This window comes from Colletotrichum chrysophilum (assembly GCF_026319265.1).
Source record: "Colletotrichum chrysophilum strain AFK26 chromosome Unknown scaffold_91, whole genome shotgun sequence".
In the NCBI taxonomy this organism is placed as follows: domain Eukaryota; kingdom Fungi; phylum Ascomycota; class Sordariomycetes; order Glomerellales; family Glomerellaceae; genus Colletotrichum; species Colletotrichum chrysophilum.
The window spans coordinates 44,899-67,172 of NW_026517378.1; the positions used below are offsets into that span (position 1 = coordinate 44,899).

The 22,274-nt window shown below is 52.9% G+C and overlaps 4 protein-coding genes and 2 non-coding genes across 6 annotated transcripts; 1 reads left to right on the plus strand and 5 right to left on the minus strand.

Annotated features, from left to right (window-relative positions):
- Positions 1–623: 623 nt before the first annotated feature.
- On the minus strand, positions 624–695 carry COL26b_009437. Its single transcript has one exon. It is a non-coding gene; the product is annotated as a tRNA-Ala (tRNA).
- Positions 696–701: 6 nt separating this feature from the next.
- On the minus strand, positions 702–775 carry COL26b_009438. Its single transcript has one exon. It is a non-coding gene; the product is annotated as a tRNA-Val (tRNA).
- Positions 776–1,821: 1,046 nt separating this feature from the next.
- COL26b_009439 (uncharacterized protein) lies at positions 1,822–3,867 on the plus strand (the record flags this gene model as incomplete). The annotated part of the gene is made up of 1 exon (XM_053182167.1): positions 1,822–3,867. The coding sequence occupies one exon, from the start codon at positions 1,822–1,824 to the stop codon at positions 3,865–3,867; it is 2,046 nt and encodes a 681-aa protein (XP_053033857.1).
- Positions 3,868–5,180: 1,313 nt separating this feature from the next.
- On the minus strand, positions 5,181–6,976 carry COL26b_009440 (uncharacterized protein; the record flags this gene model as incomplete). Its single annotated transcript, XM_053182168.1, has 4 exons — positions 5,181–6,198; positions 6,350–6,527; positions 6,580–6,724; positions 6,776–6,976. The coding sequence occupies 4 exons, from the start codon at positions 6,974–6,976 to the stop codon at positions 5,181–5,183; spliced, it is 1,542 nt and encodes a 513-aa protein (XP_053033858.1).
- Positions 6,977–13,838: 6,862 nt separating this feature from the next.
- On the minus strand, positions 13,839–15,561 carry COL26b_009441 (uncharacterized protein; the record flags this gene model as incomplete). The annotated part of the gene is made up of 5 exons (XM_053182169.1): positions 13,839–14,083; positions 14,137–14,592; positions 14,643–14,934; positions 15,059–15,258; positions 15,321–15,561. The coding sequence occupies 5 exons, from the start codon at positions 15,559–15,561 to the stop codon at positions 13,839–13,841; spliced, it is 1,434 nt and encodes a 477-aa protein (XP_053033859.1).
- Positions 15,562–16,902: 1,341 nt separating this feature from the next.
- Positions 16,903–18,721, minus strand: COL26b_009442 (uncharacterized protein; the record flags this gene model as incomplete). Its single annotated transcript, XM_053182170.1, has 5 exons — positions 16,903–17,036; positions 17,094–17,377; positions 17,449–17,798; positions 17,850–18,520; positions 18,574–18,721. The coding sequence occupies 5 exons, from the start codon at positions 18,719–18,721 to the stop codon at positions 16,903–16,905; spliced, it is 1,587 nt and encodes a 528-aa protein (XP_053033860.1).
- Between the last annotated feature and the right edge of the window lie 3,553 nt (positions 18,722–22,274).

The window sequence follows — 22,274 nt, forward strand, 5'->3', positions numbered from 1 at the left end:
CTGCGGACGAGCTTCGGTATGATGTTTCATGAGGCGCGTCACCTCACGATCACTCCATGCATGCCTCTTATGTCGGCTGCACAGCCCGGCAACAAACTAGATATTGTGAAGGGGAGATATTGGCTCCGAAACTCATGGACCGATCCCGAAGACATTGCAATGGCGAGACTAAGACAGTGGAAGACATATGACGGCATGGTACAAGAGCTGTGTGAGGACGAAATCGTGTGGGTGCGTTTTGCAAGATTCTTTTATCCTTATCATTTGGAAACGTACGTGACAGAGTCCTTTCCGCTTCCAATATTCGAGATTGTAACTACGGAGAAACAGGCTGGATAGATCGTACGTAATTTGAAAAGAGATTCCTGAACTGCGAAGCGATATAACGGACTACAAAGTGTGTGATTGAAATCTGGAACACGATCTTACTTTCATAACGTAATCGACAAAACAATGATCGCATGATATTCTCGTTGTGACGGCTGGATAGTCTTACATACTTAGATTAAACCTACCCCCCAGCCCGTTCGCTAAGTCTGTAAAACGGTTCGCCGCAATTTGCATCGAACTGAAGCCTAAACCACTAAAAGTTAGCATCACCACAGGTCTCCAGGACAAAAAGATGGACGAACAGGGAATCGAACCCTGGACCACTCACATGCTAAGCGAGTATTATACCACTAAACCATTCGCCCTAACCATGATTTCGCCCGGACTTGAACCGGAGACCTTCAGTGTGTTAGACTGACGTGATAACCAACTACACCACGAAACCATTTGCTGTTGAAGGCCGGTGTGAAAAAAGGGAATTTGATTCTCTGCGGTAGGGTCCTGGAGATGTGTGTGGTGGAGAGAGGGTTGAAGCGAAGCGGATCCAAAGGGGGGTTGAGGTGTGGTGCGGGCCGATGCAGGGTGTCATCCAATGACGGGCTGCCTTAGCGTCGACAGGGAATTTGGGAGAGAGAATCGAGAAAACAACAATCGCGTCTGGCTTTCAGATGCGCATTCACTTCAGAGGTCAAGACATCCGCAGTTGCAAGGCGCAAAGAATCGTTGTGGTGAATTTCGGTCAATCTGTGCTGCTCCCAAGCTCTGGCTTTAACACAAAGCAACCTAACCCGTTGCCATGAGAAATCCATCTCAAACCCAGTGGCAAAGGTCCAGCTGGGCCAATAATCGCGTCAAAACCACCAATTCGCGACTCTCAACCCTAACGGCGTTCCTACCGTGTCCAACGCGCCTCACAACCGCAAAGTCGCGATCCAAACAGCCGCATTTCGCAAACGGCGTCGAGATTGTTTGGCGGCGCGCCGCAGTAGCGAAAACGATTGGCTGCCGCGGGTGCTGGTCGCGGCGGCGGGCGGGGCCGATTTGCGGTCTGGCGGGGCACGCTAGGCCGCGATAGGAAATGAGTAAACAATGGTAGCGATAACAACTCTCAGCACCACGGCTCGATCAACATTACAAGCGACAAGGGAGAGAGAACACCAGGCCCGTTTAATAGGTCGTGAAACCCGGTGTTGGACGGCCTGACCTGCATCTCTCTTGCATACCACGTCCTGTCATTTGTGAAATTTGTCTGGTCGATTGCATTCGTTTGAGTTGGAAAAGGTGTTCACGATGTCCAGCGAAGAGCTTCCACTTGCGCTGCGGCGCACGCGTCGAAGCGCAGCCGGAGCTCCCTCCGCTGCCTCGGCTTCGGTCTCATCGCCAGTATCAACACCACACAGAGCATCCAAGAGAAAAGTGCGCTTCTCAGACCCTGGACCAGTCTCAACACCGCGAACAACATCCCGCCTGTCTTCCACCGGCCTCACCCCCATGATCCGTCGCACAACCCTCACCAAGGGAACCCCAAGCACCTCGCGCCGGCACTCGGCCCCCGTGTCCCGCACACCCTCCGGCAGCGGCGCCACACCTTCATCCGACCTACCGCACAGCGGCGAGGTCCACTTCCTCCCCCTCCGCCAGGTCCTCGACGGCCGCGTCCAGCGCCGCATCCGGCGCAACGGCCTCAGCGAGGAGATGAACACCATCACCGCCGAGAAACGCCGGCGCGCGCAGGAGACCAAGGAGGAGATCGACGGCTTGAGGGCGCAACTCAAGGAGAAGGACGCTGAGATCTACGAGCTGCAGAACGCGACTATCGTGATTGACATGGAGCGCATTTGGGGACTTGAGCGGGAAGTCGAAACACTGAAGGAGCAGCTCTCGAATCGCTCTGGAATGAGAGGGCAGAGCTGCTATGACTGGACGCTCGCGGCGAGGGGTCCTTATGTGGATGATTACATGGAGACGGACACCATTGAGGCGGAGTCCGTTGCGGGCGAGAGGATGCTAGCTGATGAGACTGCTTTTGGGGACGCGACAATGGCGGAGTTTATGTGTAGTACGCCCACGAGGGTGAAGTCTTCGTTCCTCACGCCGCCACTCACGAGTCCGGTCGCCGAGGGCCTGATGACACCGTCTTCTCACAGAGGATCCATCGCGCCCACGTCACATTGCAATGCCGGCGTGCAAACCTCCTTCCGCGACACAGAGAAGGACTCCCTCCAAGAGGAACTCGCCTCCCTTCGCGTTGAGATGTCAAAACTCACAAACACCCTCGAATCATACACCTCCCTCACCACCCGCCTCTCAGACCAGCTATCAGCCTTCACCCCCTCCGCCACCGGCGACTCCGAACCCCTACAAACAATCGAAGAGCAAGTCACCCACCTCCTCCGCACAGTCTCAGACCGCACCGCCGCCCTCCTCGACCTCAACAGCTCCCTAAGCGACCTCGGCTTTCCGGGCTCCGACGCCTCCGAAATCATCACTTCCCTCGCCGCCTCCCTCCGCACCGCCCGCCTCGAGCTAGAATACCTCACCCCGGGCGAAATCACCCTCCCCCTCTCCTCCCACGGCGCCGAGGTCCTCGACCTCCTCCTCACCCGCCTCCGCGACCTCGCCAAGCGCGGGAAGGAGGACGAGGCCGCCATCGACGAGTACCACCAGCTCGAGCTCTCCCTGCGGCAACAGCTCGGCGCGCGCGTCGCCGCGATGGACAGCCTCAACGACGACCTCGCGCGCGCCAAGACGCAGCTGGCGCAGAAGGACGCCGCGGCGGCGGAGCTGCGCGTCAGCGTGGACCGGCTCAAGGGCGCGGTGAACGGGTACATCCGCGACGTGATGGAGCTGGAAGCCGTGATTGGTAAGATGGAGGGGGAGAACCGCGACGCGATGGCGACGAAGGACGCGCAGATCGAGGTTGGGCGGCGGGTATTGCGCAGCAAAGAGGATGTGATTGCGCAGTTGGAGACGAAGCTCGCCGACGCCGTAGCGAAGACGAAGGCGTTCCGGAGGAGGCTTGACGAGAGTGAGGAGAGCAAGGCGAAGGAGGTGGCGTCCCTCAACAGGCGCAGTGGCCAGGCTCTCGCGGTGCGCGATGCACGGGTCGCAGAATTGAGGGAGGAAGTCGAGAGGGTCAATGAGAGTTTGAGGGCTGCGCATGAGAGCATTAAGAATCTGAGGATCGAGAAGAAGGGGCTGGAGGGGAAGATGGCGGAGGAGCGGGTTGGTGCAAAGAAGGTTATTGACCAGATGAAGGCGGAGCTGGAGAGAGTTGTGAGTATGAGCAGGGAGTTCTTGGCGGATGAGGTTGAGGAGTCGACCACGCCGACTAGCACACCGCCGAGGGCGGCAGGCCGGACGCCGAAGAAGGTGATGAAGCCGGCGGCGGGTGTGTCGAAGTCACCGCTTGCGGGCGGGACTGTTGTGAAGAAGGGGCTGCTTTCCGGGGAGTTCGTAAGGAGAGTTTCCGGGAGGAAGAGGAGAAAGTATGACAGCGGACTGGGATTCTTGGATGAAGATGAGATCGATGCATGAGACGGCATAACTTGATGCATGTACACATAGGTCGGGGACGGCGTTTAGGCGCGTGTTTATTCGTTTGCCGCATTGTCTACGACGCATTTCCTTTATCTGCAAGCTAAAAATAGGCGTTGGAATGCCATGAAACCAAATTTACTCAGTAACGTCTTCGAGACCGTGGGTGAAGAATGCGGCTTGCGTCGGTGGCTACGGCCCCACATCTCCGTGCGACCGGCCGCTCGCCGTTCCGACCGTCCGGTATGCCTGCATAGTCGCCGGCTTTCGTTAGAAAATGGTCTATTGGACGCATGATCTCATCAGACCACCTCTATTCAGTTTTCAACTCGTCCACAACAGGGGGTTGGGGCGTAACGCTCGCAGCCGTCGCTGTACGACCGTTTTCGTCCCATCACCACAGCATCCACATTTCCAACGCTGCAACATCCCGAATCCGTCCTACACCAGCCGCGAGCCTCGACAACGGGTCGTACAATAAAGCCAACCACCCCAGCCTCAATTCTTCATGCTGAATTCTCATAATCATCAGAAAAAAGCATCCAATCTCCTTGAATACAGAATATTCTTTCATCATGACAAACACAAGCGCAACACTCCCTGCTCACCCAGAACCTCCGGTCGTAAACGACACAAGCGAGACTCTTCCAGCTCATCCTGAACCTCCTCTAGTTACCGAACCAACCGAGACTCTCCCTGTTCACCCTGAGCCCCCCGTCGTAAACGAAGCAATGCTGCCCCCAAAACCACAATTCGTGCGCGAAATCGAGCGCACCAGACGGGTGTCGCTCCCGCCCAATCCCCCGCCTTATTCCCACGCAATCAGCACCGCACCTCCATCATTTCATACCCCGACGCCGCCAGACAACACATACTTCGCCCAAATTTGCAGACGCGAGCGTGAGAATGCGCTGCCCGTTTACGAATTCGATAAGGAACGCCCAAGAACGATGGACAGTCAGAGGAGCTTTTATGCTCGGAGTTTCAGACAGGAACTGGCTGTCGAGGCGCGCAACCGCCGGCGGAAGTTTGACTGTATCGCTGCGGTTGTTGTTGCGTTAATCTTGATGGGGTGTGCTGGGACTTTGGCTGCTGTTTTGGTGTCGACGCGAGATAAATGATATACAACTATTAAGAATATTTTGAGAGTCGCTGGATGTTCAGGGCTTGTAACTTTGAGCGAAGCCAGGTGTTTACCAGGAAAGCGTAATGGTATTGGGTATACGAGCAGACATGGGTGTCAAAAGCAGAGCTACAAAAGCAATAATCACAATCTTCCTTCTAACACTCACAGCAAATTCCGCTTCTGTTTCTCACAGCACATACTTAAACAGCGGCGACCTATCTCCCATCTTGAACAGCTCTGCCTCAGTGTACTTCTCCTTCGCCTCATCCGCAATCCTGGCCTTCTTCGCGTTGGCAATCTTGTAGCTCCACTCGAGAAGCAGAGCAACGATCAGTCCACTGCCGCCAAACGCCAAACTCAGCCCGAAGCCGGTGTGGTACTTGGGCTTCTCGCGCTCGAGATACATGAAGCTTCCGACGATGCCGCCGACGTTTCCGACGCAGTTCATCAGCGCAATGCCAATTGCTCGTCGAGACGCCGGGGCGATGTTGTTCGCGTTCCAGGACGCGGCGGCAGCTTGGATGGGGTAGATACCGATCACAGCCAATACGACGGAAAAGTACGCGACACCCCTCTTCTCTTCCAACGCACCGTTCAGCGACAGAATAATAGAGTACCCCACCGCCACGATCGCCAGCGGGATAGCAAGGAACGGCATGCGCCAGAAGAACCGGTCAGAGACCTTGGCGAAGCTCACGGCAGAGATGGCCGCCGCCACATACGGCGGTGCGCTCAACAGCTGCGCCTGCGTGTTCGCGAAGCCCATCGCCTTGGTAATAGTCGGCAGCGTGAACTTGATGCCGTACGACAGCGCGCTCTGACAGAGCAGGAAGTACGCCTGCACGTAAATGCGCCAGTTGGTCAGGTTCATCTTGAGGTCGTGCCAGTTGACCTTGCGGTCGGAGTCCTCGTCGCGCGAGCCGCCGCCCTGCTTGATGAAGATGGAGAGCTCGAGGTAGCGGATCTCCTCGGGGTCGAGCCAGCGCGTGGAGAGGGTGGGCGTGTCGATGAGGAGGAAGAAGCAGGCAACGCCGAGGCAGACGGTGGCGAGCCCTTCGAGGATGAAGATCCAGCGCCAGCCCTCCATGCCGCCGACGCCGTCCATCTCGGCGATAGCGGCGGCGAGGAGGCCCGAGAAGGCGCCTGAGAGGGCGGAGGCGCAGTAGAAGTAGGAGATGCGAACGGAGAGGTCGCTGGGCATGTACCTGGGCTGGTGTGAGCGGGTGGGGTTGGTGATGGGGAGGAGTGCGGCTTACCAGTATGAGCAGAGGTAGATGGCGCCAGGAAAGAAACCGGCCCTGTGAAGGATTGGTTAGCAGATGAACTCTCAGGCGACGGGGTTGTGAGTGTTCTTACTCGAAGATTCCAAGGAGAATGCGGGTAACCATCAAGCCGGCGAAGTTACGAACGAGACCAGTGCATGTCATGACGATACCCCAGCAGAGAGTGAGGGTGCCGAGGTATGTGGAGGGGCGCTTGACTTTCTTGAGGATGATGTTGCTGGGGACTTCGAAGAGGACGTAGGGGATGAAGACTGTGGCGCCATGGTCAGCTAAGTTGAGACGGGACCCCATCGGGATACTCACAGATGGATAGAACGGTGTTGTACTGCACGCCCGACATGCCCAAGTCTTCGACCATGCCCTCGATCTTGGCATTTCCGATGTTGGCGCGGTCAATGTGGCAGATAAGATACAACAACGCCAACATGGGAATCAGTCGTTTGTCGACCTGTATCAAGTAAGTATTCGGACAAGGTAATCAGACATCGACTCATCCTACCTTGTGGAAGACCTTCTTCCGCGACTCCTCGGGATAGTTGTTGTAAAAGTCCGCATCCTCAGTGCTCAACCCGAAAACACGGTAGGGTCCGATCTCAATAGCCTCAGGGACCTTCTCAAGATGTGTCTCGCCAGACGGTCTGTGATGAACAGCCTCGACCTCGCTCTTCTCAAGCGAGCTCCTCAGAGTGTTCATAGCCATATTGGCAAAGTCTTCGCGGCGCACACAGAAAGATGACGATACCTCAAAGCACTGAAGTTGGAAGAAACTGACTCGCCAGTCGCGTCACGTCGAAACAAGCTTGCCTCGGTGTTCAACTTCGCACACAGACCAGAACAAGAATTCTGCCCAAATTATATGCTGGCCAGGACCACCTTATAACCAAAAGCCCGAAGTCCAAAACTGCGGAGAACCCGTTCGTCCCCACCGGCCCCAAAACCGCGGAGAAGCTCCAAACCACCGCCCATCTCGCGCGGTCGCCCACTAAAACCCCAGATGGATCCAATCCACCCCCGGACTTGGCAGTTTGCGGGGTGCGGGGAAAACGGGTTCGTCTCAGCAAGCAACGCGAGGGAGGCTGGGACCGGTAGAGAGAGGATCTCAATTAGCGGACGGAAAAGGGACGCCCTCCCTTGCCAAGCTTATCCGTGGTCGTATCCGTCATGTCCGTCGCGCGAGTTCAGCGTCGTATTGCAGATGGCGCGTCGAACGATTGGGCGCGTGGCAAGAGATGGTTAGAGATGGAACGGCCAGGATGAAGGGTTTGTGGGTATCGTTCCGCGGCCTGTCAGCCGATGGGTCGGTTTTAGGAGATTGCGCGGTTGCCCATGCAAAAGAGAGGGTCGTCGGTTCAAGAAGCGAACTTCTCATACTTCACCTTCTCCATCGGAGAGTCGCACTATTTCAAATGCCATGCATTCCATCCATACTGGCAATGCGCATGTCTCACATTCCATCAACACCTTTTCCGCGCAGCATATCCCCAGCAGCACACGTCGTCGAGATAAGCTCTGAACCTCACACCCAAGCTGAGGCTAACCACTCACTAGCCCTCCCAGATCGCGCTCTTGGAATTCTTGGACATCTACGACAAGACTTTGGCTAACGACAAGCGTATCTTGGCGGAGGACTCCCTTCTGAATGGCGACGACGGATAAAACGGAAGAAACCCGTCCAGAGGGCGCTGCTTTTCCCGCCATTTTGATTACCCCGCAGGCGTAGGCGACTTGGCGACGTCGGTACGTGGTCGGTAATTTTCCCGCCAAGCACGCCTCCTCGGGGTTTGTTGGAGGCGGTGGTCAGATCAGCTGCCGTCTCAACATGGCGCGATTTGCTCCCGGCTGAGCGGGGGTCGTGGAGTGAGCCGAGCGCGAGATGAGTTGCGTTGCTTTTCCGTCTGGAAGGTCTCGCCAAACTACAGCATTCTTGTATCCAAAAAAGACAAGAAAAAGAAGAAGAAAATAAAAAAAAGAGGTCCAGCATTGCGTCGTTGTGCTTGGCAGTATTATAATTGGAGAAACTGATTCGTCCATTTGTATAGATGAAGAAAGGAGAGTTTTCGAGAAGCAAATCGCGCCTGGATCTGAGACAATTCAATTCAATTTAAAGGAAAATAAACATAAGCAAAGTAGAAACAGGTACCATCTTGTGTCTTAAGAAGCTTTTCGGGGTCAAGTAACTCCTACTCTTGACTAGCATCGTCAAGGTCGATATACACAGGTCCTAGCTTCCTCAATTTCCAGTCAACGGCGTCAGACTTCTCGAGACAGAGAATGATTGGCCCAGGGTAGGCTTCCAGCACTTCGATGAACTCTACGAACGCCAGTTAGTCAAGAAGCCTCAGAGATTCGTTTACCCTTACTCGTAATCTCATCGCATCGCTCCTGTTTATCATACGAGCGCTTTGCCACTAACGGTGCGAAGTTTTGCAAGAGAACAAGTCCCTCAACACGTGTTGCTGAACGCAATCGCGCCTCAACAGCAGGCACCTCATCTGTCTTTCCATCGGAAAAGTCCAAAAGGTCCATTTCGAGTAGAACTTTCTTATCGCGTTCTGCAGCTGCTGTTATTGATGTCAGAAGAACAGCGGAAACTGGAGTGGATTCACTGCATGCTAATCTACTTGCCTCTCGTGATCAAGGTAGTCCTCAGCATGTCGCCTTGAACTATCACTAAGACTGCTCCTGGTGAGCGTACCCCAAGCTTAAAATGACCCTGGAGGGTCTTGGGCGGCTGAGAAGTTTGTAGGATTGACAAAATCTGGACGCAAACTTGATCGTCTCTATTGTCGAGCGGAATGTCTTTCCATACGATCGGTCTCAGGTGATTCAGATGTACTCGCGTTATGTAAGGGCTTAGCGGCGTAGCTATGCGAACCCATATGTATGGGCACATTATCATGTAAGTCTCCTCATGTATGGGTTCGGAAGTATCCATCACGTGGAGAGTTGTTTCATCGCCTTCACTTATCTGAAAAATGACACTTTCGACGATAGCTCGACATTTGATCTTGAAATTTCGTTAGCTAATGTTTATTCACATTTGTACAAGAAAACACTTCTTACAACAGGACTCCATGTGAAAAGCAGCTTTGCGCTGTTAGTGGAGTCAGGGTTCGTTGGCCGTAAAAGCCGTGTGTCATACCGCTCCTTGTCTGTTGCAGGCCCGTGGTACTCCCACGAACTTGGAACAGATCCAAATAAGCCGAAGTGAGACTTTCCCCGGGCGATGAGCCTTTTTTGAACGTCCTCTTTAGCGGACGGCTCCATCAGTGCCATCGAAATAACGCCCAGCCCTTGTACGGACACTTTCCCAGCGTATTCTTCGATCTCTAAAGTCCTACTGACCAGGCGGAAATTCCAAATGTCGGTGTCCCATGTCCATTCCAGAGCTTTGATGGCCAGAAACTGAGTGTCATCCGATTCTCTGAGATACGAACAACTTATCCTCCCACACCACCCCGGCACGCTATCCATTGTCAGTCAATTCACAGCGTTCCACATACACCAGCTCTCCAGGAAGAAAATTGTCTTGAAGCTGCCTGAACTCCATACCTTCTTTGAGGATACTCTTTCGTTGAGCCTTCCGACTTTCTGGAAATGTTGCCGTCTTTGGAAGCCCAGAGGCTCCCCAAGGCATAAGAGTACCCGAAGCCTTCTCCACGATTTGCCTTAACTCCTTTGAGATATCACTCGCAGATACCTCGGCCTGGATAGCGCATCGCAAGATTCGAATGATCTCGGGATCTAACATGATCCGCCTGCTCTCTTCAGACGATTCATCGAGTGGTTTCCACCGAATTCGAACATTCATTCTCGCAGCCAGGTTTCCAACCAAGCTCCGCAGTTCCTCGCTTTTTATGCTGATGGGTAACTCCGAGGGGATGTGATTTTCAGATCCACTACTGGCCGCCGATGAAATTGATAGACGGGACGCCGGAGTTACGCTGCTGCTTCTGTCAATTGTTGTTGTCTGTAAAGCGGAGTCATTTGCTGATGGTGTAACCTCGGCGCGATCTTCGCCATTATCCGCTTGTTCCGGCTTCGGGTTTTCTTCCAACTCCTCAAAGCCTCCCAGCAATATGCGTTGAAAGTCCTGTAAATGATTTGAGGACGCCATATTTTGCAGCTGAGTGTGAAGAAGTGGTGTAAACGGACTGCATGAAGAGTGATATCAGGAGGGCTCCCCTCAACTGTATCAAAAGCCCAATACTCGCAGCGCAGCAGCAGTCGAACATAGAGCCACAGCCAAAGCGACACAGATTGGTGCTACCTATAGCGGTGTGACAACTTGATTTGTAAATTGTCGGGCCGAATAGAGTACGAATCTGACATGTCTTGCAGAAAACAAATGCACGGAACTGGAGAGGCTGGCCTTATTGGTTCGAACCTCTCGCGTCATGCAGCCAAGCTGCAACTGTCGGACGTGTCTCATAAACAGTGATAGAGGTGCTATGGCATCTTTAGAAGCCATATGTGGAAGGAAATTGAGGGTCCCCTTGACGACCGATAATTGTCGCCTCCTCTAGGATCCTTAATAACGCTGGATTCTCCAGCTACGAGTGCCTCGAGGAACGTATCATGGACGCCGGTATCGCCACCAAAACATGAAATCTTCGACACGCAAAGGCTACCGGGGAAATGATTGCAGCCCTATGAATTCATCCACCCCGCTGCATCAAGTACCTGCACTCGACCGTATCCGGCGCTTCTGCTATCTGGAGCCCTCAGGGCCTCAGCCATCTGATGGAAGCCTTGCCAGCATGCCTTTTCTGGGAAGACTGAGCCGCTATGGAATAGATAATCTCCGTTGCCAGAAACTTTGGGACCTGGAAATACAACGCCTGCGGCAGCTCAATCTGAGTGCCGAGGAGGGTCTCAAACCTAGGATCGACCCAGGCGATACCTTTCTCCAAGGCAAAGTCGAAGGCAAAATGTTTGAGGATATTGAAAGCTTGGCGCGCAAAGTACAATATGCTTTGTTTGTATGCATAGTGGACGATGCTGTGGAGACACAAGATTATCCACTGTCATCCTCAGCGGCAGAGTTCGCCCTGGATTGTTACCGTACACTTCGTCGCTTTCGCCACAGAGATGCCCAGCCACGCGTTCCTGGCATGCATCCCAACACCGCCCCAATTGTTTATGGACCAGACAGAAGACGAACAAAAGAACGCATTGGTGTCGTTGAAGGCATAGCAACGAGACCAAGGCAGACCAGAGTACGAAAAGCTAAAGCTGGCGCCCCACTGGAGCACAAGCTTGAAGCGACTGAAGACACGTCCGAGATTAGTGCTCAGGACAAAGACAAGCTTGAAGCGACTGAAAATATACCCGGAAGCAACACCCAGAACGAAGAAAAGCTTCGAACGGCTAAAACTGACAGGAGGGCCATGATTGACGACTCCGGCGGTCGTGACCCCAATTTAGAGCGAGATTGGAGTCACACATTTCACTATCTTGTGGATCAAATCACCGCCACCATGGCTCAGATAGCCATTACCGTCTCCGAAAGCGATTACTGGCTTCTCGTCGTTCTTGGGTGTCTCGCAAAATTGGCAACGAAGATGAAGATTATTCACGGCAATTTTGATGAATTTATCAGCATCAGCGTTGGAAGTGCCGGGCGTTGGGCTGATAACCCTCGCCACCGATCGTTTGAGGGCCAAACGACCTTGAGGGACGACAGTCCAATCATTGATCGGCATGTCCAAGAACACACTGCTGTTTCTCAATGGCTGGCCGAATGCATTAATGGTGTCCTTTTGAATCTCGGTGATCCAAAGTCTTGGTGGGAAGGCGACAGATTCATCGATTCTTGCGCTCTTGTCTTTGACGCGGGATTGAAACCTACCAAAACGTTACTCTACCAGAATAACCATGGCCGCATTTCAGGATCTTCTGATACAGTTGCCTTGTCCTTTTCATCAGTTGCTCTTGGAACTGTTTGGAAGCTCAGCGATATGATCACTTCTAGAACACATAATTTCGATCTAGAGAACGGTATGAACAACCTCCCGGAGTTGCACATTGAACTACACCTCGATTTGGAGAACAAGTTTACGGGAAAGCGTGTTGACAAGACAAAGCCGCCTGCCAGGATCTACAGTATGATCGACTACATGATTCTCATGATCCCATTATCTTTGGCGGATCCCTTGTGTGGGGAGGGTAATCGGAATACCCTCAAACTAATCAGTTCTCTGTCTGCTTTTGGGGTTCCAACTCCCCACCAGATCCAAATTCAGGGCTTCGTCGCTTTGAAGTTAGACTCCCACGTCGTCTCCGGGTCTAACTCAAAAGCGGAAGGTGTCTCTACTGACTCCACACCGGAGATCTTCATATCATGGAGAGGTCTGAGGCCAAGAAACTCCGACAAGCTCCAATTTGGCGGTTCATCATCGCTCCTGACCTCGTTTCTCTTGGGTGAAAGGGACTGTCTTCTTGAACGAGAAGCGGTTGAAAGGGACGAAACCGCCCGGAGTGTCGGTCTTTTGTCTCGGACGAAGTTTCAACTTCGCAAACGCACCAAGTCCCGAGAGAAGATCCTTGAGATCGCTAGGAATTGGACCATTCAGGAGAAAGCTATTGTCGTGCCCTGTCTCAACTACGTCATTTTTGTCGCTGTTCTGACGATCGTCTTGGTTGCTGGAGGGATGACTTGTGCGTTTGTCGTCGGTGAGAGGATACCTGGTGTTGATCCATTCAACCTGACAAACTTTTCATGGCTTGTGGGTGGATTGTCGATCTTATTGGCCAAAAGCTTGAGAGTTTCTGAATGGACTTGGCGAGACTTCTTACTTGGGCGAGTAAGCTGTCGAACTGTCCAGGAATTGTCCGATGTCACAGGTTTGGACCCACAAGATATTCTTGCCTTTCTTCTTTCATCAGAGATAGACGGAATACTTCTTACAGGTGGTCCTTTCAAGAAAGCCTTCTCAAGGTGTTCTGAGATTGACGGGTTCTCGATCGACGTCAAACCAAATCTTCGGACACTCCTGGCGTCTGGAATCATACTAATAGATGTACTGACACTAGAGGGACCAGCCTTGCTATGGTTGCGACTCGTGTCGGGTTATCGAGGGCCAAATACCGTTCATCCCTCTAGTAAAGGTGAAAACGATTGGCCGAAAGTGTGCAAGGACCCACCGCGACTCCACGGAGACGGCGACGCAGTCGTTAGTGTTGACGACTCCTTTAGCTGGATCAAGATCTTGGGGGTATACAACTTGAAGGGTGTCGAGTTTCGGTAGCCGGAGGCTTCATGGTTACTAAAAAGATTCTTTTTGATGTTGTGGGCAAATTGGCTTGAAGTAGTGGGCTAGCGTGGTCACTGAGATAGGCAGAGAAAGTGAGCGTGAGGCCAGGGACGGGTTTTCTCAGGGAGGGGTTCGTAAATATTTCCGGTATTGCGTACCTGACTCCTCGATAGGCTCGGTGATTCAATCACGCAAGACAGTCCAAACTTTCGACACAGTATTCCTTATTTGATTATTACACTTAAGAGTATCTTGGGACTGAACTACTGTGGGGTACAACTAGTAACCCATGCTGGGTGGGTCGGCTCATGGGGAGGAAATTGCTTTCTTCATCATCGTTTGCTTGAAAGCAGACAGAGCAACCTCTGGTTGATAAGACATCAACCCATGGCCAGCCTCAAATACTCTCAGCCAACTCAGATTCTTCACGCTCTTATACTCTCCCTTCTTCTTTCCGTCTAGCGTGAAATCCTTCATCTCAGCCTTCTCAAACTCCGGCCCTCCAATGCGTGTCACGGCTCGGTAATTGCCAATATAATTGCAGATCCAATCTTGAGCGAATCAGCTTGTGGTGAAGTTCTTTCAGGGCCGCACAAATACTTACCAGCGTCACCTGCCCAGACAAGGACTTGCGTATCAGTCTTGGCGATGTTGCCCAGTGTCTCAAGAAAAGAGCGTTGACCATCTCCGCTAGCGGTAAACTTGTCGTACGGGGCTTGGGGGCACTCTTGGTACTGTGACTTGGCGCCGATAGCCTTCATCACCTCAGGTTTGTTGAGGTACTTCATATAGGTGTTAGGCGGGAACTTGTCATCCTTGGCGCGGACATCGTAGACATTGAACTGCTTGATGGCCTCAATCGGAGCTTCAATGGCGTTGAAGCAGGCATTTTCGGCGGCGACGCAGGCCTCAGTGTTTCCCTCCTTGCCCATGCACTTCTCCATAGCGGGAGCGCAGTCCTTGTCGTAAGCCTTGGCGAGCTCATCATACTTGGCTTGGTCAATTAGCTTATTGTATGTGTTGTTGATGGCATAGTCCAAGTAGTCGCGGTATTGGTTGCCTGGCATTTGGTTAGTGCGATGACCATCCACGTGAACTTCAAGTACTAACGAGCATCGATCCAACCGTTGTTGATTCCCAATGCGACCACCTTGATCTTCTCACCCTTGATTTCACCCTTGTCGATCTTGGCATTTTGGGCCTGGAAATGATCAATGAACTCCGGTCCGTAGTGTCCGCCGTACGACTCCGTGAATAATCCGAAATCCCGGTTCTTGTACTCCGGAAACTGGGTGTAGAATGACTGCATCAAGGACCAGACCTTCGGCGCCGCTTTGACAGTCGAGTCAACATCATTTGTGCCGTAGCTGAAACCAGCACCGATTGGCTGGTCTACGTAGAGCTGGGACGGGGCGACATTGTCAGCATTGAACAATATGCCAAGAGGGAACGAGCGCGGTTGTATTAGAGTTATGGGGCCGTGGCGAGACAGCGACGGCACGGGCGGCTGCCGCAGAGAAACTCACCATGTTCGCGTAGTTGTTCCACGAGTTCGGGTTCAACTTGGGCTCGTCACCGCCTCCATTGAAAGTGCATGGTCCATTCTCTTGGAAGAGGCCAAGCATGGAGCTGCAACCAGGTCCGCCGTTCAGCCAGAGAGCAACAGGAGCCTCCTTTGGTTTGTCGCGAGCCTCGAAAAACCAAAAGAACATGTTCTGGTCAGTGCCTTGAAGTTTGTTAGTCCCGAGTCATGTGGATGGGACCCGAGCGGTCCGAGATATGACGAACCAACGTCGAAGTATCCAGAGTACTGCTTCACATTCGGGGTGGTCTCGCAAATTTTCGAATCGGTGACGAACCTCGTCCTGGAGTTCGTCGCCGCATGCTCAAAGACTTTGTAGTTGGTGCCAAGGTCAGACATCTCGCTGTATGATCTGTCGACGGCATAGTTCCTAGTCTTCGGAACAGCCACCGCCGCAGCCAAGCCAGCGAGACCGAGGATGGCCAATGATTGGAGAGACACGCCCATCATGTCGGCGCCGCACTCACAGTGAAGGAGGGACTTGAATTGAATGTTGTCGAAGAAGGGAGAGCACAGAGAAGTTTGTTCGCAACGTTAAACCTGATTGCACCCTAAGATGTCTAAGGGTGGCAGACATGCGGTATTTGACCTTGGTGAAGGTATGAAAAGCCCGGGCTTCAAGTGCCTAACAACGGAGTGGTCCGCGTGTAAGGCACCTTTGGCCGATCTATTCAGCGGAGCTTGATTTATGGACCTGACGGTTCTAAAGCCTGTTTTTCCTACTCAGCATCTCATTTGGTTAGTGTATTCTGGCAATCGACTTCTGTCTGGGGCAACATGACAAGCAACACCGCTGGACATTGCCGCTGCACCCCGTTTACTTCCTGATCTTGTTTCTAAAGAGCTCGGTGCGTGCCGAAAGGTAACGTGGGCTACCGCGCTCTCGATGCGTGGAATATGCAGCCCCAGAGCAGTATCGCGGGAGCCGCTGCAGCTAAACCTTAGCATTTGAGGATAGCGACTGGCCGAAGTCCGCGCGCGCATAGGAGATGAACAGCCAGCGCAGCCGGCTTCGCTCGGCAAAACATTTCATAGGATTGTTTCGTCTGAGCACACCACCTTCCGTCTGATCCGTGGGCTAGAAACAAAATCATGATTAGACGCTGTTTCGTGAAAACGGAACGATTCTCTCCCTTAATTTTAGCCTCGTTTTCAGGGGAGGGGAAGTGTAGCGGAAAGCGCAGCTGGAAGCAGCAAAGAGGGAATTCTGCCTGCGTCTAGTACTACGTGGACTACAGAGTTCAAAGAAAGACTCGAGGATGCAGCTTTGAGGGAAGAGGTTCCGCAGAACAGTCTCGTGGGAAGTGCCGCCCCTGGCGTCGATCGCCAATCAACGCTGTTAATAGAGAATTACGCTTAGATTCCACGAGTCAACGGGGGGTCTCTCGGAAATGGGGCGGATTCTTACTGGACGGAGACCTCTCCGGGGTGAGGATTACCCCAGCAGGACTGGAGATCTGCCACCGTAGTCTGCACTTTAATGACGTCCCGAGATTCATGGGATGCATCGAACGGAGGTGAACATAGGCCGATTACAGCAGCGAAAGTGAAGCTTACTGCTTTACCATCCCGTCGGCGCCGTGCCCGGAACAATGCCATCCGAGCAGTCGCGGAGGAGGCTTGACAAACTGTGGCTGGAGTGGATCGCGTTGGAACGACGAGGCGCATGTTCAAATGAAGCTTGTTTGTGGTTACATTACCGTTCAAGTATTACTATTATTTGTCATACCTATTCAGGGCCTCATGATCATCATGCGGAAAAAAAAAAACCACCTATTCCTACACAACTCATGCCTTCACAGGCTTTTCCTCCACAATGGGCTCCAGGTCCGGTTTCTCAACACTCCTCTCACTTTCGGTATCACTTGAGACACCGTGGTTCTCGATGTCGGTAATCTTTGCAGCTTGCTCTCCTCTCCAGTCTGAAATTTGTGTCAGTGTGCTTTCAGGAATAATGTTGAGATGTGCGATTGACTCACGTCTTGACTTCCATGCTGGAACACCAGCAGCAAACATTTCATCAATCTCCTCCAAAGACTTCTTAGCCATCTCTGGCATGCAGAAGAATCCCCATACCAGACCCATGGCCGATATTGATCCGTAGATGAGACCAACACGAGAGCCAAGGTTTGCCGGCTCCTGAAGGAGGTATGGCAGAGTAAATGATGCGATGAAGTTGCAAAGGTTTGCCGTCAGCCAGAAGAGCATGACGGACTTGTCTCGGAGCGTGATGTGTGGAATCTCCGTCTTCGTTAATTGCAGTCTGGTTTGATGTGTTAGCTAGGAACAGCTTCATGTAAACGCTGCCGCCAATGGCGGAGCGGGCTGACTTACGGGCCACCAAATGAGACGAAGTGGAAAATAGGAAACATAACGGTGAGCGCTACAATGCCCTTGTTGATGTCGAGAGTTGGATGAGCTATCGTTCCCAAGCCACCCATGACCATGAGAACAGCTGTCTGAATGAAACCCATCTGGAGGAATAGACGACGGCGGCCAACACGATCGATGATGAACATGAACGTGATGGCGGTGGCAAGAAGCAAGGCTCTCTTAACCATGGTCATCATGAAGGGGTCGACAATCTTCAAGCTCTTCAGGAAAATGGTTCCGTAGAGGTTGGAGAATGATGCACCAGAGAGCGACGCCAATGCAGCGGCAGTCAGTCCGTTGACAGTGCGGCGCTAAAATTGCGTTAGTCATTGGCCACAGGCCAAGACGCATGCCAGACTTACCAAGTTCGTGCCCTTTACCAAATCCTTCCACTTGCCCTGGGTCTCACTGGTGTTCAGAGCCTCCTGCAGAAGCCTAGCCTCCTTCTCGGCATCATACCCTGGCATGGCGCCAAACAGGTAGTCGAGGTTCTCTACCGCCTTCTGATACTCTCCCTTACGAAGAAGCCATCTTGGCGACTCGGGAATCAAGATCCAGAAGAACAAAGAGAAGGCGGGAAACGTGAAACCGATACCGACGGGAATCTTCCAGCACAGGTCGTTCTTGATGTGACTGGTGAAGTTCGTGACGATGGATGCGATGAAGGCTGCGAAGACGCCATTAACGCCATAGATAGCGGTTAATGACCCTCTAACAGCCGCAGGCGCGATCTCGGCTTGGAACATGGGGATGAGGAAGGCCTCCATACCGACGTGGAAATTGACGATCATTCGGCCCGCAAGCAGTTGGTCGTATGTCTTCGCCGTGTAAACGATGATCGTACCCGCCATGCAAACAATGTTGGTGAGAATGAATACCAGCCTTCGGCCCCAGCGCTCGCCGATCTGAGCACCAACGATGACGCCAACCGCGTAGACGATCAATGGAAATGAGTTCATGTACGCTAGCTTGTTTGACGTGAATCCAAATGCCTTCTTTTCCGGGAGGTAATCACCAAACCTCTTCTCGAACGCTGCACCAGTCTCATCAGCAACATCCAGCCTCTCCTGGTCTGTCAGTACTCACGCGTCATGGCCTGAATTGTGTTGAGCGTTGAGCCTTCGTACCCGAAAGTGAAGACGCTCATTCCGAACACCAAGGTGACCCATAGTAGGTTGGAGGTGATGTGACGGGTCACCTTGAAGTTGTGTTGTCGTAAATATGCGAGTGTCATGATGTTTGGTTGTGTTGTTGAGGCAGTCCAAAAGAAGGAATTGTCAAGACCAGCTTACTTCTTTCTTTTGTCTTGGCGTTCGCCTGCGCTTCAACGACGTCCCAGAAACAAGTCAAACGCAAATATGGGCGAGGCGGCCGTTCTCTTTTATGGGTTGAAGCATTTGCGTCTGAGCAGATCCAAACGAGAAAGCAGGAGTTGGGTGTGTAGACTGGGTTGGGCTGGGTGTCTGATGCGGCTGCGTTCACGGACGCCGTGGGTGTGGGAAAACTCTCGGGCCCCAGGTTGTACACTTTTGGGAGCTTAAACACCTCCCGTCGGATGCCGTCGGCCACACGGCACACCAAAGACGCTCTGTCCGCCAGCTGTACTACACGTCGTTTCAATTCAGGCCGTTTCCTTGCTCATGAAGCAAACAACACGCCCCGAAGTTGTTGGATGTCTGTCGAGAGGGTCAGAAGGACAGACAACACCATCCCAAATCCCGGTTGCCGTCGTCGAATGTCTGTTGTTTGATGCGCCGATCATTTTCTAGCCAGACAACCCATCCCCTTCTTTCATATCCTCGACGATAATATGCCACAACATCTCATCTTGTTTCGCTCAACTGGGGACTTCCTTCCCCGTAATATTTTCCGCATCTCGCGCCTCGCGACGACAGTTGAGCGAAGCGCCGCCCGCTTATTCACAAGTCTTTCCCTGTCATTTCTTTCATCTCTCCCGGGAGGTCCGCATGATTCAACTGATCCATTCCATGCAGTGGAGGCGAGTTGACGGGGCCGGGCCGGATGTACCGCCCACTATTATCCATAGCATTTTGCTCCGCGGGGTACATTGACACCATCCGATTGTTGACCCTCTGAGTTATGCCGAGAGGTCTAGGTGCGCGAACAGCGCCTGTCCGCGCCAGTTGGCCAAAACTCAGCCAATATCACCATCTCGATCAGCCTGGGCGGTATCAAGCTCCAATGCACGTCAGATTGCTATTCACGAGAACGACTAGACTTGTTCTTGACTTCTACTTAGCTTTGCTTAAGCAACCTTGGCTTCGATCACGATGGTGATTACATGAGTGCGCAATGTAATTGCGATTTCTCGAGCTTCTTCGCCGCTTGCCACGAATACAGTCCGCTTTCCCCGACCACAGAGTTTGGAGGATTTGTGGACAGCTCACCTCTTGCCGGGTAAACCCTATAACCTGCGCGGAGTGGCCAAAGTTCGAAGCAACCATGGGACGATAACAGCTCCATCGGGAAAGCAGACCGACAGCAAGTCGCAGGTCGCCGCCCGTCCCGTCTCAGGCCACCCTCTCGGCCGACAAAGCAGAGTGGAGGCCCAGCACCACTCGACATCATTGCTGCTCAATCTTGCCATCGCGTTCGAAGCCCCCACCATAGCTACGCGCCAGGACATCTGGATCTACGAAGCTGATGTAACCTGATACTGAACCGGTGTGATTGGCAGACCCATATTTCGCACATGAAAGCAACGACAGTAATCGGTAGCATTGATCTCTTAATAATACTTGGCACGATGTGTTGTTGTTACATCCCGCTTTCTGGAATTACCCTCTGCACGCCTCGCCTCGGTTTCTCTATAGAACCCCAGAATACGATCAATGGCATAGATCTCGCGAATCTTGAAATTTGTTTCGGTGTTGACCTCGCCTTCGCTAAGTGTGGCCATGACCTTGCTCGTAAAGATGAGGGTTGCTGGGGAATTGGGCGGGAAGTGGCGCTTTGGCCGGCCGCGAAACGTCTCCGCGTTTCGGCCTCAAAGAGGGGACTTCCCGGCTTCGGGACTCTGTATGCTCCGCCTGCCCGCCTTACTTGATTCTGCCAATAGGAAGTTGATCCAGTCATCGCAAGTTGCTACGGATTTTGAAGCCTCGCCAAATGGTGTCCATGGTGTCCATGGCCTTTGATGGTCTTGCGGCTCTGGGCCCTTGCATTAGCGCCGAGATCTCTTCAGGGGCCAAGACGGGATGCACATGGATATCGAAGTGGCCATCCGCTTCCCGCGCGCGGCATAGCTTCGTTCCTCGAGATGATCTCCATAATTCATCTTGGCTACATCTTGGCTATTGAGGCGCAGTTAAGCTATACAGGTCGAGCCCCTTTTCCAAAACAATCCGAACCAAGTTCTTGATGTTTGGAGAGCACACCGCCAGCTTGCTTCTGAGACATCACCAAGAGGTTGGCAGTTTCCTGCGAGTGGGAGGGCCTCTCGAGGTTGTCCGACCAAAGCAGCGAGAATATTGGGTGAAAGCTCGTCGAAAGGTTCAGCTGCGACACAGGCAGAACACCGATGAGGCCCGAGACACCGCAGGTCGGACGAATGATACAGCACGCCAGGGTTGGAGAACAACCAAAGGCCAGAATGCCATACTGCCGCCTCGCATCTTGGAGACGCATATCAGCCAGTAGAAAGTCTACCCGCTTCCCCGCTGCCGAGAAGTTGCTAAACTCGGCTCGAGTGGAACATTACCACGAGGCTGCCAGGGATTCTCAACGTCTCGCACGTTGTCAGAACTTGAGACCCCACGGAAACAACTCGCGAAATCTTGCCCAGCAGGTCGATGCTGCAAGGTGAACCGGAAAAGCGGCAAGGATAGCCCTACGCAAACGCATGTGCTCGGACAGGGTCTTCTCTTGACAGACAGCGCCAAGCCTCGGGGATTTTCGACACTAGAATGGCGGCGACTCTAGCGTTGCATTGCTGGCCTGTTGAAAGCTTCGACCAACGACCTATCTACTTGATTCTGTTTCTGTCGAGAGAATACAGATCACCCAAACAAGCACGACGCGGCGCTGACGTTGAGGCCCGCTGCGTCGTCAAGACCGCGTACTGGCGGCACTTGCTTCAATATGTCTGGCGATTCTGCGACGCTTTCTCCAAGAAACCTGCAGGGGAGCAGGTTGGAGAATCCCCGCACAATGCTGCACATTCAAGATATGCCAAGTAAACTTGTCACATTGTGACAGCCCTCCAGACAAAACACCAATGAGCCCACATCCCGTTTTCTTGGCGATGTGGGCTAGATGTTGGACACTGAACTGCTTGATAATCAGCTTTTCAAGATCCTGTGGAGCGCGGCTCCCGCGCACTTGTTTCTGTCCAAGATCTTAGTGCCCGAGAGATTTGCCGCTGTGGATATCGCGTGGGGAATCGCCGGATGGGGCAACCCGGGAAGTAGGGTACTGAAGGCGCAGCATGAGCCTCGGTGAGGTCGAAGGTCTTGAAATGGAGGGGCTAGACTGGGGAGCGCAATATATCCCCTCTTCGTGATAGATCGCGGGGGTGGCGGAGTCCATCCACATGCAGCCGAGTAAAGAGCCTCATTCAGCTTTTGATAATCACATCATAGTCAATGATGAATCGCTTTCGACTCTCTAAATTCTAGCCCCTTTCCGCAGGCCTAGACTACAAGTTCGGATCTCAATGACTCTTCCAAGAACATGTTTGCCATCACTCGAAATTTGACGCTGTGATTTCGTCTGCCAAGACTGTCTTTCGCGCACCGCATGAAGAAAACAACATGACAGGCTGCATT